Source organism: Oryza sativa, chromosome 5 (assembly GCF_034140825.1).
Source record: "Oryza sativa Japonica Group chromosome 5, ASM3414082v1".
NCBI classification, from domain to species: Eukaryota; Viridiplantae; Streptophyta; class Magnoliopsida; order Poales; family Poaceae; genus Oryza; species Oryza sativa.
This window is the reverse complement of record NC_089039.1, coordinates 4,902,876-4,917,385: the sequence shown is the minus strand read 5'-3', so window position 1 is coordinate 4,917,385 and position 14,510 is coordinate 4,902,876. Positions and strand designations below refer to the sequence as shown.

General features: G+C 43.3%; 3 protein-coding genes and 1 non-coding gene across 4 annotated transcripts; 2 read left to right on the top strand and 2 right to left on the bottom strand.

Annotated features, from left to right (window-relative positions):
* Nucleotides 1-2,645: 2,645 nt before the first annotated feature.
* Nucleotides 2,646-3,310, bottom strand: LOC4337987 (uncharacterized). The gene has a single exon (XM_015783347.3). The coding sequence runs from the start codon at nt 3,238-3,240 to the stop codon at nt 2,722-2,724; it is 519 nt and encodes a 172-aa protein (XP_015638833.1). The 5' UTR covers nt 3,241-3,310; the 3' UTR covers nt 2,646-2,721.
* A 4,832-nt stretch (nt 3,311-8,142) lies between these two features.
* On the top strand, nt 8,143-11,253 carry LOC9270086 (large ribosomal subunit protein eL20z). Its single transcript, XM_015782215.3, has 5 exons — nt 8,143-8,362; nt 9,561-9,703; nt 9,846-9,978; nt 10,216-10,333; nt 10,618-11,253. Exons 2-5 carry the CDS (start codon nt 9,694-9,696, stop codon nt 10,711-10,713), a joined length of 357 nt encoding a protein of 118 aa, XP_015637701.1. The 5' UTR covers nt 8,143-8,362; nt 9,561-9,693; the 3' UTR covers nt 10,714-11,253.
* On the bottom strand, nt 11,150-13,109 carry LOC4337986 (noroxomaritidine synthase). The gene has a single exon (XM_015782214.3). The coding sequence runs from the start codon at nt 12,954-12,956 to the stop codon at nt 11,406-11,408; it is 1,551 nt and encodes a 516-aa protein (XP_015637700.1). The 5' UTR covers nt 12,957-13,109; the 3' UTR covers nt 11,150-11,405.
* A 1,239-nt stretch (nt 13,110-14,348) lies between these two features.
* TRNAG-GCC (transfer RNA glycine (anticodon GCC)) lies at nt 14,349-14,419 on the top strand. The gene has a single exon. It is a non-coding gene; the product is annotated as a tRNA-Gly (tRNA).
* Nucleotides 14,420-14,510: the final 91 nt, after the last annotated feature.

The window sequence follows — 14,510 nt, the reverse complement described above, 5'->3', positions numbered from 1 at the left end:
CCGCAAAATTGGCTCCTCACCCTTGCGCAGATGCAGCCTCCTTTTGTAGTTTTGTTTTGCTGCGGGAAATTCGGATTTGTTTTGTTTTGGAAACATTCCGAAAAATCTGGTGCGTGAAAACGGCGTGGAGTCCGGATAAGTTACGCGCGACTTATCCGGTTCGGTTACACGGAGTGGAGATCGTGCGGGCGCCCTGATTAAGCGACCTATCTCTATATAAACCGAGCCGCCGCCTACACGCAACACACGCGAAATCAATCTAGGGTTTGACTCCTACTCTGTACTGCGCTGTCGCTCGTAGACTACTCCATCCCGCTCGCCGGCGTGCACCGGCGATCGGGAGAGCACGTCTCCGGAACCTCTGCCTTCGACGTCCTGCACAAGGAGAAGGCGGCAATAAGGTTTTTGGGAAGCGCTTCGCGCGACTGCTCCCTGTTCGTTTGTGATGGCTCGCCTTCCTCTCCGCTCGCGTGCTGCACGCCTTCGTTGACGCCCGCAACCGCGAGTAGTTCCTGCCAAGCAACCGGTCTTTCCGCCACCTCGGTACGTGTTCGACATGTTGCGCATATTTGATCTGTTCATATTTTAGTGCTTAGTTTACATATGTAGATCTAATGATGCGTTCAATCTAGTCTACATCTGCAATATCATGATTTATTTATGGAATAAATTAAATCATTATGTGCTTATAATTTCAACACCTTCTTGAAAGACCGTCGAAATTCGGTGCTCCCCTCCGGCAGTGACAAGAAGGAAACCTACCTCGGATTCACTTCTTACCCACAATCAGCAAAACACGACGAGGTTGGTTCAAACAAGTAAATACAATTTATTTAAATAAGCAAGCAAATGATACTAAACAAGTTTAGATCAAACAAGTAAATACCATATGTTTAAGGAGGACATACCCAGTGAAAGCGAGTTAAGTGTTGGAAATTTGTAAAAATCATACCTAAAAATTTTGTAAATTTTTGAAAAAAAATACTAAAGATATGTGTAGATATGAAATATATTGTCACCAAATCTCAAACTGAAACTCAACTTCGTTTAAGAGAGAAAAACAGATAAATTTTGGGTGAATAGTGTCTTGTTACTATTCACATGATATTTGTCTTTTTTATTACTACTAAATGAAGTTAAGTTTGAATTTGAGATTTGGTAAAAATTTATTTTATATCTACACCTATCTCTAGTAATTTTTTTTCATTAATTTACAAAACTTTTAGGTATGATTTTTACAAGTTTTCAACACTTAAGGCCCTGTTTGGGGAAGTTGCTAGCTACTGTAGTTTCTCCCAGTTTCTCCCAGAATCAGAAGCTCCCCCAAACTGTTCAGATTCTGAGAAGTTATAGTTGTAGAATCCAGAAGCTGGGAAACCCAGCTTTTCTAGATTCTTAGAAGCTAGCTACCGATCAGCTGCTTCTCAGCATTTTAAGCTCCCCAAAAGAGGCCCTTAGCTTGTTTTCACTAGATTTGTCCTCTTGTTTAAATATGCAAACAAGTGTTACTACATAAAAATATACTATGATATATTCTCTGTTGCCCATAGTAAGTTGTAAGTATTTTATCCGTAGATAAAAAGACGCGAATCTAGCATGGGCATTTTCTTTTACAGGAAACTAGCAATGTATGAATTTTACATGATTTTTGTTCGAATTAGTTCGGTACCAATTATAAATTTGTTGTAAAATTCCGCCATACATTATGAGGAAGTCCTAGTATCTATATGAATCGGGAATCCCTGGTTCCCAATCACTCACCCTCATTTTCCGAGTACACGTTTTTCAAACTACTAAACGGTACTCCCTCCGTCCCAAAATATAGTAACATTTTGCTGGATGGGACACATCCTATACCCTAGTACAACGAATCTAGACACTGAATCTGGACAAGGACACATCTAGTACAACGAATCTAGACACTGAATCTGGACATGGACACATCTAGATCTGTTGTATTAGGATGTGTCCCATCCAGTACCAGGTTGCTATATTTTGGGATGGAGGGAGTACATGTTTTACGAAAAGTTTCTATATGAAAGTTGTTTTAAAAAATCATACTAATCCATGTTTTAAGTTAATTCTAGCTAATACTTAATTAATCATATGCGTTAATCTATCGCTCCGTTTTACGTGTAGAGCGGAGGGGCTCCAAAAGAACACAGCCTTATTATTGCTACTACCTTCTTCTCAGATTATAAGACGTTTTGACTTTGGTTAAAATCAAATTGCTTTAAATTTAACTGAGTTTGTAAAAAAAATAATAACATTTTCAACCCAAGACATTTTTTTATAAAAATATATTTAATTATTGATTTAATGAAACTAATTTGGTATTATAAATATTATTATATTTGTCTATAAATTTAGTCAAAGTTTGACTTTGACTATAGTCTAAACGTGAGGATTAAGGCTGTGTTTGAGGAGAGAAGTAGAGGAGATTGGGAAGATACGCAAAACGAGGCGAGCCATTAGCACATAATTAATTGACTATTAACTATTTTAAATTTTAAAAATAGATTAATATGATTTTTTAAAAGCAACTTTCCTATATAATTTTTTTTCAAAAAACACACCGTTTAGTAGTTTGGGAAGGGTGTACGCGGAAAACGAAATAAAACTCAGTGACAATCACCCAGATCACCTAGGAAAGAACACAGCCTAAATTTCCATTGAATACTACAAGATTAAACATTAAGCTCCTCTTCCCCAAATCTTTTGTTATAGGATCTGATCGAGCTTGGACGACGCCTGCTCGTGCTTGCAAGTATCCAGCTCGGAATAGGACGAAATGGCGGCAGGCCTGTGGACGAACAGGAGGTAGAATCCGGCGACCGCCACCGTCGACGTCATCCCCCAGACGGCGGCCTTCATCGCCGGCGCCGGCATGACCGCCGCCACGCGCCACGCGAAGGCGGCGCTCAACGCCGTCGACAGCGCCCACACGGCCATCTTGAGCGACCGCCGCCGCCGCCTCACCGCCGCACTGTCGTCGTCGCCGTCCTCCTCCTGTTCCAGCGGCGGCAGGCGCTCGTACATCGAGAGGCACGGGAAGAGGAGGCCCAGGTCGGCGTAGGCGAAGAGCACGAAGGCGAGGTCCCATGGCGCGTGGCGCGCCCGGTACGCCGCCTGCGCCGTGACCGCCGTCGCGACGAGCATCGCGATTGCTTGGGACACCCGGCCGCCGCCGCCGCCATGGCAATGCTGCTCCTCTGCTTTGAGGCTGTTAAGCCCTTCCATGAGGAGTTAAGCTCTTCCAAGCAATCGATCGAGAGCGAGCAAGAAGATGAAGTGGCCAGTGAGTGATCTTACGGACGACCTAGCAAGGGTCGATCTTATAGTAGAAGAGGGAGGAGTGAGCTGATCGAGCTGCGGTGCATGCATCTGAGGTTCGAGGAACGAACGAAGAAGATTCTGATGTGGCTCTCACATTTATTGTTATTTATTGCTAGTGCTCTAGGAGTAGTACTAGCAGTAGCAGCATTGAAAATGACACCAAAACGCGGTGGTAACGTTTGATCCGCTGACCCGGGTACATTTATAGCACCCGCAATAGTAAAGTAAGGTGCTCTCTGTAAAATATGTACATCTCAGTAATAGACTAGATTAATAGTAAATCATCTTAATAGTATGCCTATATGGGTATCTATAGCTCTCTAATCCATTGCGTCGTTTTTATCTATAGACTATCTCTAAGTTAGTAGATAGCTTTGTTCTCTCTCTTCATTTAATCTCTTCCAAGTAGGAAAATATGCTGATATGGATCTCTTATAGAGAGCCTATAGATAACTATTGCGGGTGCCCTTAGTGCCCGGATGAGACTCATCGGCTGATACGTCAGTGCCACAACTATGAACTGCACAAAATCGGACGATCTATTTCCTTAGTACCCGCTATAAATATTTATGGGTTATTTTAGATAGGTGTCATTATAAATTTGCTTATTTTAAAAAATACTATTATTATTGATGAAACCTATTATGTGCCACTGAAATTTTATAAAATTTGAACCATTGTTACCACCATCACGATACCTATTAGAGCGTCCCCTAGCAGATAGTCCATCGCACCCTCCATCCTGAAAATGGCTTACTCCCTCCATTCCAAATTGATATACATATTTCATAGGTACACCAAGACCAAGAAAAGCTAATAACTCTCTCATACTATATTTAATCTAGCAACAAACTCAATGCATGCACCATCCCCACTATTTCCTAGCCAATAGCAAATCAAGATATTGCATATGAGTTATAAATACTTGTGTGCATGGATGCATGCATCAATGTCCATTTAGGGCCTGTTTAGTTCGCGAAATGAAAATTTTTGGATGTCATATCGGATGTTTGACCATACGTCGGAAGGGGTTTTCGGACACGAATGAAAAAACTAATTTCATAACTCGCCTAGAAACCGCGAGACGAATCTTTTGAGCCTAATTAATCTGTCATTAGCAAATGTGGGTTACTGTAGCACTTATGGCTAATCATGGACTAATTAGGCTCAAAAGATTCATCTCGCGATTTTCTCCATAACTGTGCAATTAATTTTTCTTTTAATCTATATTTAATGCTCCATACATGTGTCCAAAGATTCGATGTGATATTTTTGGGAAAAACTTTTGGGTAACTAAACGAGGCCTTACTCCAATGCACAAATAACGAATAGACTTAATGAATGAACACAAATATATAGATCATTTTGGAATAACCTCAAAAAAACTATATGTAGATTAATTTGGAATGGAGGGAGAATGTTAGAAGAAAATTAGTCTCGAACAGATAGCCATTCAAAATTAGCGTGTGCGCTCTCCGGGAGAGATAAATGCCCAATTTGATGTTTCTCTCACCTCATGCCATCCCCTAACTGCCATCATCTGGAGTGCATACTAGGTGGGTGTAACGGTAGAGAGGATGTGCATTCTGAATCTGGTGGTGGAGATCGCATGAGTAAAGGCGGAGTGGTGGTGGATATGGCAGAGAGATCGCCGGAGCGCCCCACTGTTGGCATTGTGCCGTCTCCCGTAGCTTCTCTGCAAGCGCTGCCTGCCGCGCCACCGTCCCCACCACCCGCAACTTCTTCGCCTTCATCTGTGCTCGAGCCCGCACCGCCCGCCGTCGGCCCTCCTCCTCCGTCTTTCCCCTCATCCTTCACCTCTTCTGTCACTCTCTCTCCTGACTGTCGTTAGGTATAGGGAAGAGAGGGAGAGAAATAATGCTTGTAGCCATGGACAGAGATGACATGTAATAGTTATAAAGAAATATAAATATATGGGTAGTTGGAAGATATTAATAAAGGGTTAATTGGATCCATGACACTACAAATATGACATTTTAGATAAATGCCACTACTATTCACGATGTCCGCTAGGTGCCACTAGAATTTAGAGAAATTTGAACCATACCATCATCGTCACGTTTTCCGTCAGACCCATAAACATGGGACCCACATGTAAGTTCCATCTTCCTCCATCCTCCCTTTTCTTTTTTCCCCGTCTCTTCCTCCATCTTCCATGACTGCTACGAAGGACAACGACGGCGGTGGCGGAGACCGAGCCCTCCCGCCGCGGATGGGAGAAGGTCGACGACGGTGATGGCTCTTGAGCCCTCCCGCCATGGATGGGGTTGAAGACGATGACGGCGGCGGCTCCCAAGCCCTCCTACTGTGGATGGAGTCAAAAACGAGAGCGGCGACTCCCGAGCCCTCCCGCCGCGGAGGTGGTCGATGACGCCAACAATGGCAGTGAGCGTCGGAGAGAGAGTAAAACCGGAAAGAGAGGTAGGGAAAAGAGAAAAGAGGAAAGGAGGTGAAGAAGATGGAATTGACAGCTAAGTCCATGTGCAGTTGAGGCTAATGTCATAATGAAGATTTTTGACAGATATCATGACGGAGTGGCACGGTTTCAATTTTCCTAAATTCCAGTGTAGCTGATATCGTGAATAGTGCTGGTATTTGTCTAAAATGGTATATTTGTGGTGGCATAGATCCAATTAACCCAAAAATAACACATATTAGAGCTGCTCCTTTACTTCTCTGCACTCCCCCTCTCTCTCCCAGCTTCCCGAATTTCTGTCCTGTGAACCCTGTCTTTTCTTCATGGGCTTTTTTTTGGCAAGACATTTTATTCAGCTTAATGTATAGGCTTCTTTGTTAGTGGGCTATAGGAAGTTTCGGCATGTTTGGTTCGCATATTCACACTGTAAAAACTTGCTATACTTTTAGGGAGTGTTCGAGGAGAAGGGGATTGAGGAGATTGGGAAGATACGCAAAACGAGGTGAGCCATTAGCTCATGATTAATTGAGTATTAACTATTTTAAATTTTAAAAATGGATTAATATGATTTTTTAAAGCAACTTTCATATAGAAATTTTTTGCAAAAAAACGCACCGTTTAGTAGTTTGAAAAGCGTGCGCGCGGAAAACGAGAGCCAATCTCCCCTGTCACCCCTATGTCACCCCTAAACGAACGATGCCTTATTAGCTAACTTGAGTTCTATGAGTTGGGAACTCATGGAAAACAACACAGCCTTAACATGTGGCCAATAAAATTAAAACCATACTTCAACTATTAGAGAACAATCTTACCCCATTTTTATGTGCTGATGACATATGAGACCTAGGTCATAATGAAGGAATCTTGTTATAGGTGTGACACGAATTAAACAGATGTCTAGCTTAGACAAACATGTCTAACTTGAGTTGTGGTATTGTGAGATAAATTGTGATAGTGAACTAAACAACCCCTAAATTTTCATGCTTCAAAAGAAGCGAAAAAGCTGGAAATCTTTTTAAGATCAACAAAGGGAGTTTGTGCTGTTAGTTTAAACCAGCATGATTGGAGTCATCCCGCATTGTTTTATGTTGTACTTTACATGAGATGTTGCCAGAAGGGATTTTCTGACTAAACTACACGTCACTGACATGTGAATAATAGTGAAATGAGACTTCAAATCTGATCCAAATTGATTCTACGACAGTGCTAGCTTAAAAATCATAAAATTATAATCCCTCCGTCACAAAATATAAGAGATTTTATATAGATACAATACATCCAAGTACATGTCACATCCACATAAAATCCTTATATTTTATATTTTAGAACGGAGCGAGTACAATACTAGCGAGTGAAAAAATCCTTATATTTTACAACGGCCTGCCATTCCTCTAAGTGTATCTCCAACAGCCTCTCTATCAATCTCTCCAAGCCAAACTTTAGCCATTCAAGCACAAAAAGGATGTCCAACAGATTGGCCAAACTTTTGGATAGGATTAATAGAAAGTCTGTTGGAGTGAGCATCTAGTTTAACTAGCTAAATCAGATGGAGAGTTGGCTATATGGGTGTTTGGAGAGTTCGATTTGGAGAGGTGGTTGGAAATGCTCTAATGGGGTATTTTGATCCAGGGGTGTAAAGTTTTGGCGTGTCACATCGGATAATATATAGGGTATCACATGGGGTGTTCAGGTACTAATAAAAAAACTAATTACAGAAAAAAATCCGTCAGTAAACCGCGAGACGAATTTATTAAGTCTAATTAATCTGTTATTAGCAAATGTTTACTGTAGCACCACATTATCAAATCATAGAGCAATTAGGTCTAAAAGATTCGTCTCGTAAATTAGTCGCAATATGTGCAATTAGTTATTTTTTTCCTATATTTAATACTTTACTAGAAAAAATATCCGTGCGTTGTAACGGGTAAAGTCTATTTTAATCTTATTATTGTTACATGGTTTAGTTAAGATGAAATTTACTGTGGGAGTTTGGTTGGATATATATATTTTTAGAAAATCATGAGCTGTAGTTAGGAGTCCGATATGATTCGTTTCGTATTACCAAAAGTGAACGATCTTAAAGAACTGACTCAAATACGGATATGTATTTTCAAAAGCAAACGAATTTAAAAACCGACTCATACACGGATAACATACCAAAATACCGACAAAAACATTTCAATTTTTATAATAATAGAGATAGAGAAGAGATTTAAGTGTTTAAACGTTCAATGTGATAGGGTGTAAAGTTTTAGATTAGAATCTAAACCAGGCCTAACGTGGTAACGTCAACGTTCCAACAAAATCAAGCGTCACCTCCTCGGAAACAACGGCGAGCATCAAAAATACCAAAACCAAAAAAACAAAAAGAAAAAGAAAAAGAAAAAGGAAGAAAAACAACGGCGGCGAGGAGCAGAGGGGAGCTCAGCTTTCACCGAAGCCTCTCGCTCGCTCGCCCGCCGCATCCTCTCCTCTCCACTCCCTCTCGACCACCCAACCCGCAAAGCTACGACGAAGCATACACCGCCCCGCGAATCCCGTCTCTTTCATGGGCTTCTTCTCCCCCCACAGCAGATTCGATTCCGCCATGTAAGTTTTTCGTAGCCGTTTCTTGCTTCCGTTAGGAATCGCGGGCTCGATTCTTTGGTTTCTTGTCGGAGCGTGTCGGGATTGTGGTGTTTGTGTGCTGCGTAGTAGTGTAATCTGGGAATGTGTGGGGGGAGGTGCTGAATCTTGGGGGTAGCTGGGATCTTGCCCTGGAGCGGGGAGGTTAGTCGTTGTTGGTCGTTGACTTTCTGGGCATGCGCGCAACCTGTTCGACCAAATTACTAGCTCAGGTTGAGCAATGAGGCTCCGGAATCCGGTTATTGGAGTCTGGATTTCTGTAGCGCCAGGCTAGATTAGCACAGATCGAGCTTGTGTTGGCTCCGGCAGGCATAATACGAGCTAGTCAAGTATCTGCAATATTCTAGGATGGGGCAGAGTTTTCCTGGGATGGTCAGGGATGTTGTCTGTTTGACTGTTTCTGAAAGTTCTTTTGGTTCAGAATTAATTGTAGACGTTATGGTCCAGCATAAGCTGTATACTTGTATTTGGCACGTTTGTACGGGCAGTGTATCATACGTACTCCTACTTCCCTTCCTCTCGTTCTGCTTCTTGCACTTAATCCAGTTCATATAAAAAGTAGGGAGTTTCTAAAAATAGTGGCTGTCTTAACACTAGAGTATCTGCTATTGCTGGAATTTAATCTGCAGACCTAGAGCAATGGAAAAGCATGCACATTCACTAGTGACTAGTTGCCCCCCTTCCTCCACTGGAAGATGCTTAGCCGGAAGCAATGAAGTGGGGAGCCAAATAGTTATGCAACAATTGTACTTTCGCTGATTGCTTACATTACGCCTTGTGCGGCTGTCACTTTTACTATTTTACTCTTGCATAGTATTCTCAATTTGTATGTTGTCTTAACCTACAGAAATTTATTGATAATTGTGATAACGAATTTAGAATTGAATCTGTGAACATTGAGTATTTGCCCTCTTCATACATTAATAAATGAATGGTTATTTCACGTTCATCCAATGCATAGGTGATATATTGGTTTTTTTTTCTCAATGGTAACATATTGCTAAAGTTAAAAAATTGTACATTTTTATGGTTTCTTTATATAGTTACCTGAAATTTATGTCTGTGTGTGTGCTCTTGTGCTTTAATGCAAATTCATTTTCTTTTTATAGGTTGCTCTTGATAGATTATTTTCTTCCTAACATCTCATATTTGAACTTCCCAGCTGCTTGCTTTGATGACTAATTCATATGACCGTAGTCGTCATTAAGCCATTACAACTAGGAGTTACCTGGAAATGTTGAGAAGCTCCAAGGTTCTAGGTGGTTCCTTTGCCAAACAACTATAATATAGATTTTATGAGGGGAGGTAACTATCTTCTTGTGCCTGCTCATGCTCTTAGTTGTCTGATATTGCTAATGGTTCTCGCTCCTATTTTTGTACTTGCTCAAGAATTTGACATAGGTGTGCTTGTCTTATTTTTTTCAATTCATTCTTCCTCATTTCGCAGGAAACTCAGATGAATTTTGCCAGTGCCAGGCCTGCCTTGGCAGGTACACACTACTTGCAGATGAAGAAAATCCAAGATTGGCAATGTTTGAGAGACGACTTCCCTTCTTTGGTTGTGGAATTGGTTGGTGCTGGTGAGTCAGTCCATTCCTCCATTCTATAGATTGATTTTGAATAATTTATTAAACAAAGGGGACAACTATGGTAGATATCTTTTAGTTTAAATTTCCACCTTTTCCTTTGTCACTTCACACCACTCTCACTTGTACGATGATCTGTACATGGTGGGAAAACTATATGGAAAATTCATAGTTTGCATGCACATGCACCATCATAAGTTAGTAACTATCTTAAACATACTATTCTTGCAGTTTTCTTTTAGGTTTCTTGTGCCCCTTGATCTGGTACATTGCAGCTCTTCTTTATTACTGCAAGTACTACAACCGCGATCCTCGAGAGCGGCCTGGGCTTGCTGCTTCTGCTTTTCTGGTTAGTCTTTTTATATCTAAAACCTGGAGCAAACTGTCAAAGATCAGTTGTATTTAGTGTATAAGATATACAGTAGGTTTAACATAATTTGCTTTATCTCAATGATGTTGCATTGCCTGTGTAGCCTTCTTTGTTATGCAAGAAAACTTAGAAAATGGGCCACAAATATGATAAACTAATTATCTAGCTTATGGTCATGGAGTCTATCCCTTTATTTTCATTATGCTCGCCTTCTAGAGCAATGTTTTTTTCCCCTTACAGTTTATCTGTTTTGGCTTGTGCAGGCAGTCATATTTACAGCAGCAACTATTGTTACCCTTTCTGTTTTGCTGATTATGTGTACACAGAAACGATTGAATAGCTGTGCTTGTCTGGGCTGACTGAACTGCAAGACATTGTTGCAGATCCTTGTGACCAAATTCTTATACTGATTCTTTTGTTCGTCTATTTGCTGGAATGCAAAAAGGGAAACCAAAGGATTGTTCTTCATTAGGATAACTCCTTATCAGCAATATCAGCTATTGCATACTCATGGGGGATGATTGTAGAGAGAAGTGGCTAACTGGCGTGTACTTTCTTCTGTAGACGCTTTGTAAGCAATTTTTCACTGACAAATTTATGTTAACTAGAGCAATCTGGAGTTCAGGAATTAATCCAATGAGGTTGATTTGATCAAGCAGAACAATCGGCAAAATGCGGAATTTGTTCATTCTTTTTAATCAAATGATTTTGTTCTTTCTAGCACAATACATGAACCTGTGACTTTGTTCAAAATGTGGACATATGAGTGACAATGTATGCTGAAAGCCATGGAGCTGACAAATCTGTGTTATGTAAATTCCAAGCACATTTTGTACATTATTACCTTACAATGAACAGTAAGCAAGTGTCAAGTGGTGTTACTCTTGTCACATGAATAATTACAATTCTTAACTGAATCAAACATACTTTCTATATATGGTATAAATCAGAATCTATGGAGTGAGATTTGCTTAATTTCCTTGCTAACACTCCATTATTTTTCTCTATACTTTTGCTCTGAATTCTGGAACACAATGTCTCCCTCAAGCTGTCAAGCTGTCTCCCTCCTCTTGACCCTGACCATGAGGCCGTTCTTGGTGTGGAGCACCACCGAGTCCTTGGGCTCCACGACATGGCCGGCGACGAGCTCCACCGTGAAGTTGTACACGATGGCGGCGGCGGCGATCTTGATGTTGCTGAGCCCGAGGTCCTTGCCGAGGCAGCTCCTCGGCCCGGCGTTGAACGCCGCGAACTTGTAGCTCGGCTCCTGGCGGACCTTGCCGGCGCCGCCGTCGCCGTCGCCGGTGGACAGCCACCGCTCCGGCCGGAACTCCCGGCAGTCGCTGCCCCATATCCCCTCCACCCTCCCCATGGCGTAGAGGCAGAACACCACCCGTGTCCCCTTCCTCACCGCCGTGCCGCCAGGCAGCACGTCGTCGCCGACCGCCTCCTTCTCCTCGAACGGCGCCGACGGGTACAGCCGCAGCGTCTCCAGCACCGCCGCGTGCAGGTATGTCGCCGCCCGGAGCTCATCGGCGTCGAACACCACGGCGCCGGCGGTGGTGGTGGTGTGCAGGGACCTGAGCTCGTCGAGGATCTTGGCCTCGACGTGCGGGTGGGTGCAGATCATGTAGAAGAGCCAGGTGAGCGCGGCGGCGATGAGGTCCTTGGCGGCGAACATGAAGCCGACGGCGGCGTCACGGAGTGTCTGGTCGGACATGGCGGGGTCGATGGGCGACGCCATGTACATGCAGAGGAGGTCGTCTCCTCCGGCGACGGCGGGCGCGGGGCGCGACCTCCGGTTGGCGATCTCGCGGTAGACGAACTCGTCGAGCACCGCCTTGGCGTCCGCGAGGCGCCTCTCGACGCCGACGTTGAGCCACCGCATCAGCTTCCACCACCCCGCCGGCGCGATGTGCCGCAACAGCACGGCCTCGCCGGTGACCCTCGTCGCCTCGCCGAACGGCGGGAACGGCTCCGCGGCGCTGGCCACCGACAGCGAGTCGAGGTCGGCGGCGAACGCGACGGTGTACGACACGTCGAGCGAGTACCGCATGAACACGTCCTCGAGCTCCACGACGCCGCCGGCGTGGTCGAGGAACGGCACAAGCAGCCGCCGCGTCTGCCGCTCGACGGTGGACAGCACGAAGCCCCGGAACGCGGCGGAGGTGAAGACGCTCGCGGCGAGGTGGCGCTTCGCCGCCCACGACGCGGCGTCGGCGACGAGCAGGCCGTCGCCGACGACGTCGAACATCTCGGCGAAGTCGCGGCCCTTGTCGTACCCGGCGAAGTTGGCGACGAGGCAGTGGCGGAACACGGCGGGGTCGCACGTCACGAGGAAGTCGGCGCCGACGAGCCACGGGCCGCGGAACATGAACGTGCAGCCGAGCTCCGGGAGCGCGGCGGCGGCGGCGTCGAGGAGGCGGCCGAGGTGGGCGACGACGAACGGCAGCATGCCGACCACCGGCCAGCTCACCGGCACCGGCGCGGCGCGCCGCCGGGCGTCGCGCGCGCGGCGGATGGCGGCGAAGGCGAGGAAGCACGCGGCGGCGAGGATGAACTCCGGATAGGAGAGGAGGAAGCTCAGCAAGGCGCCGCCCATGGCTAAGTGTTGGTGTTTACTTTGCGATGCCTAATTATGGGTTAAGTCCTAATTAATTGCGATATCCATATGGTTTGCAGAACAGTAGCTTTGGCTGATAAGATTAGCTGAGATTATGGAGGTTTTGTTGTGTTTTGGTGACAGTGGAACACTAGGTAGCACTTGCGTGTGGGATTCCTGGTTCTTATGGCATTCACAACTGTTGTGTGCCCTAGTGCAAGCATTGGATTGCTTATTTGCTAGTGTTGTGAAGCCCGGATGGCTAATACTCCCTCCGTTTTAGATTATAAGACGTTTTTTACTTTACCGTTTCAAGTTTGACTAAGCGTATAAACAAATATAGTAATATTTATAATACTAAATTAGTTTCATTAATAATTGAATATATTTTCATAATAAATTTATCTTGGGTTAAAAATATTACTATTTTTTTTACAGTCTTAGTTAAAGTTAAAACAATTTGACGTCTTATAACATAAAACGGAGGGAATACCGTTTTTCGATGGTCAACCAGTTCTTGAACGTCGATGGCTATCTGCAGTGAAGATGTCAGCGGTAAAGACTGGTAGCTAGCTGACTACCAGACCCGCCTGAGAGTTAGCTCCGCCAAGGGTATATTCGGCTTCTTATTGTTACAAATATTTAATATTTAAGATAAGATTATGTCAAATTTGTGAAACTTCTATCACCAAAATTTTCTCAAATGCTTAGCTGAAAAGGAAAACAAAAGGTACTGTAGTATTGCGTTGAAAACAATTGTTATAATATCATGAACTTAGACTATATAATCTTATCTATATATTCTATATAGTTGACACCAAAAAATTAACATGTATTTAGCCACATCATCTAGAAAATGATAGCCTTTGGATTCTTCTTATGATTTTATCTCAACCATCCATTATATGCATTTATAACCCACTAAATATAGTTATTAGTATAAAGTTCAAAAGTGCATTGAAACATGATATCTATAAAACTATAGCCATTCGATCCCTCTAATATTTAATACATTACTATCCCAAGTATCATGTAGAATTGAAATTTATAATCAACTACTATCGAACAAATTCTCCATTTAGATATTGATTGTTTTCTTTGAATTTTCTTTAAACTATTTTCAAATTTTTCGCTACAGCGCGCGGGGTATGCACTAGTTATAATATAAAACCGAAGCCACAGTTTTTAAAAGTTCGATCAAAATCTTAAATGTTAAATATGGATGACCTTATATAGCACTTCATTTTCTTGATTATTGTTTACAACTACTATCAGCACTAAGCATGAGAATTCATCTTCAAAATGATGTTTTTGGTGGGCAATTTATGACAATATGAGACGAACTTGCTTCCATTTATGTCATTCTTTTGTTTTAGTTTCCCACAACAAGAAGCACCAGTGGTCTAGTGGTAGAATAGTACCCTGCCACGGTACAGACCCGGGTTCGATTCCCGGCTGGTGCATTACCTCATTTTTTTTTTGTCCATCGAAATGCAGATGAGACGTGCAGGTGTCCATCGCTCTCGCCATTTTCGAATGCACGGCTTTTCATCC

What these genes read in the sequence shown, in the direction of transcription:
- LOC4337987 (XM_015783347.3), bottom strand. Translation starts at nt 3,240, where the DNA reads ATGGAAGGGCTTAACAGCCTCAAAGCAGAGGAGCAGCATTGCCATGGC.
- LOC4337986 (XM_015782214.3), bottom strand. Translation starts at nt 12,956, where the DNA reads ATGGGCGGCGCCTTGCTGAGCTTCCTCCTCTCCTATCCGGAGTTCATC.
- LOC9270086 (XM_015782215.3), top strand. An exon ending in TGTGGAATTGGTTGGTGCTG is followed by an intron (nt 9,979 to 10,215) that starts GTGAGTCAGTCC and finishes CTATTCTTGCAG; the next exon opens with TTTTCTTTTAGGTTTCTTGT. An exon ending in TTGCTGCTTCTGCTTTTCTG is followed by an intron (nt 10,334 to 10,617) that starts GTTAGTCTTTTT and finishes TGGCTTGTGCAG; the next exon opens with GCAGTCATATTTACAGCAGC.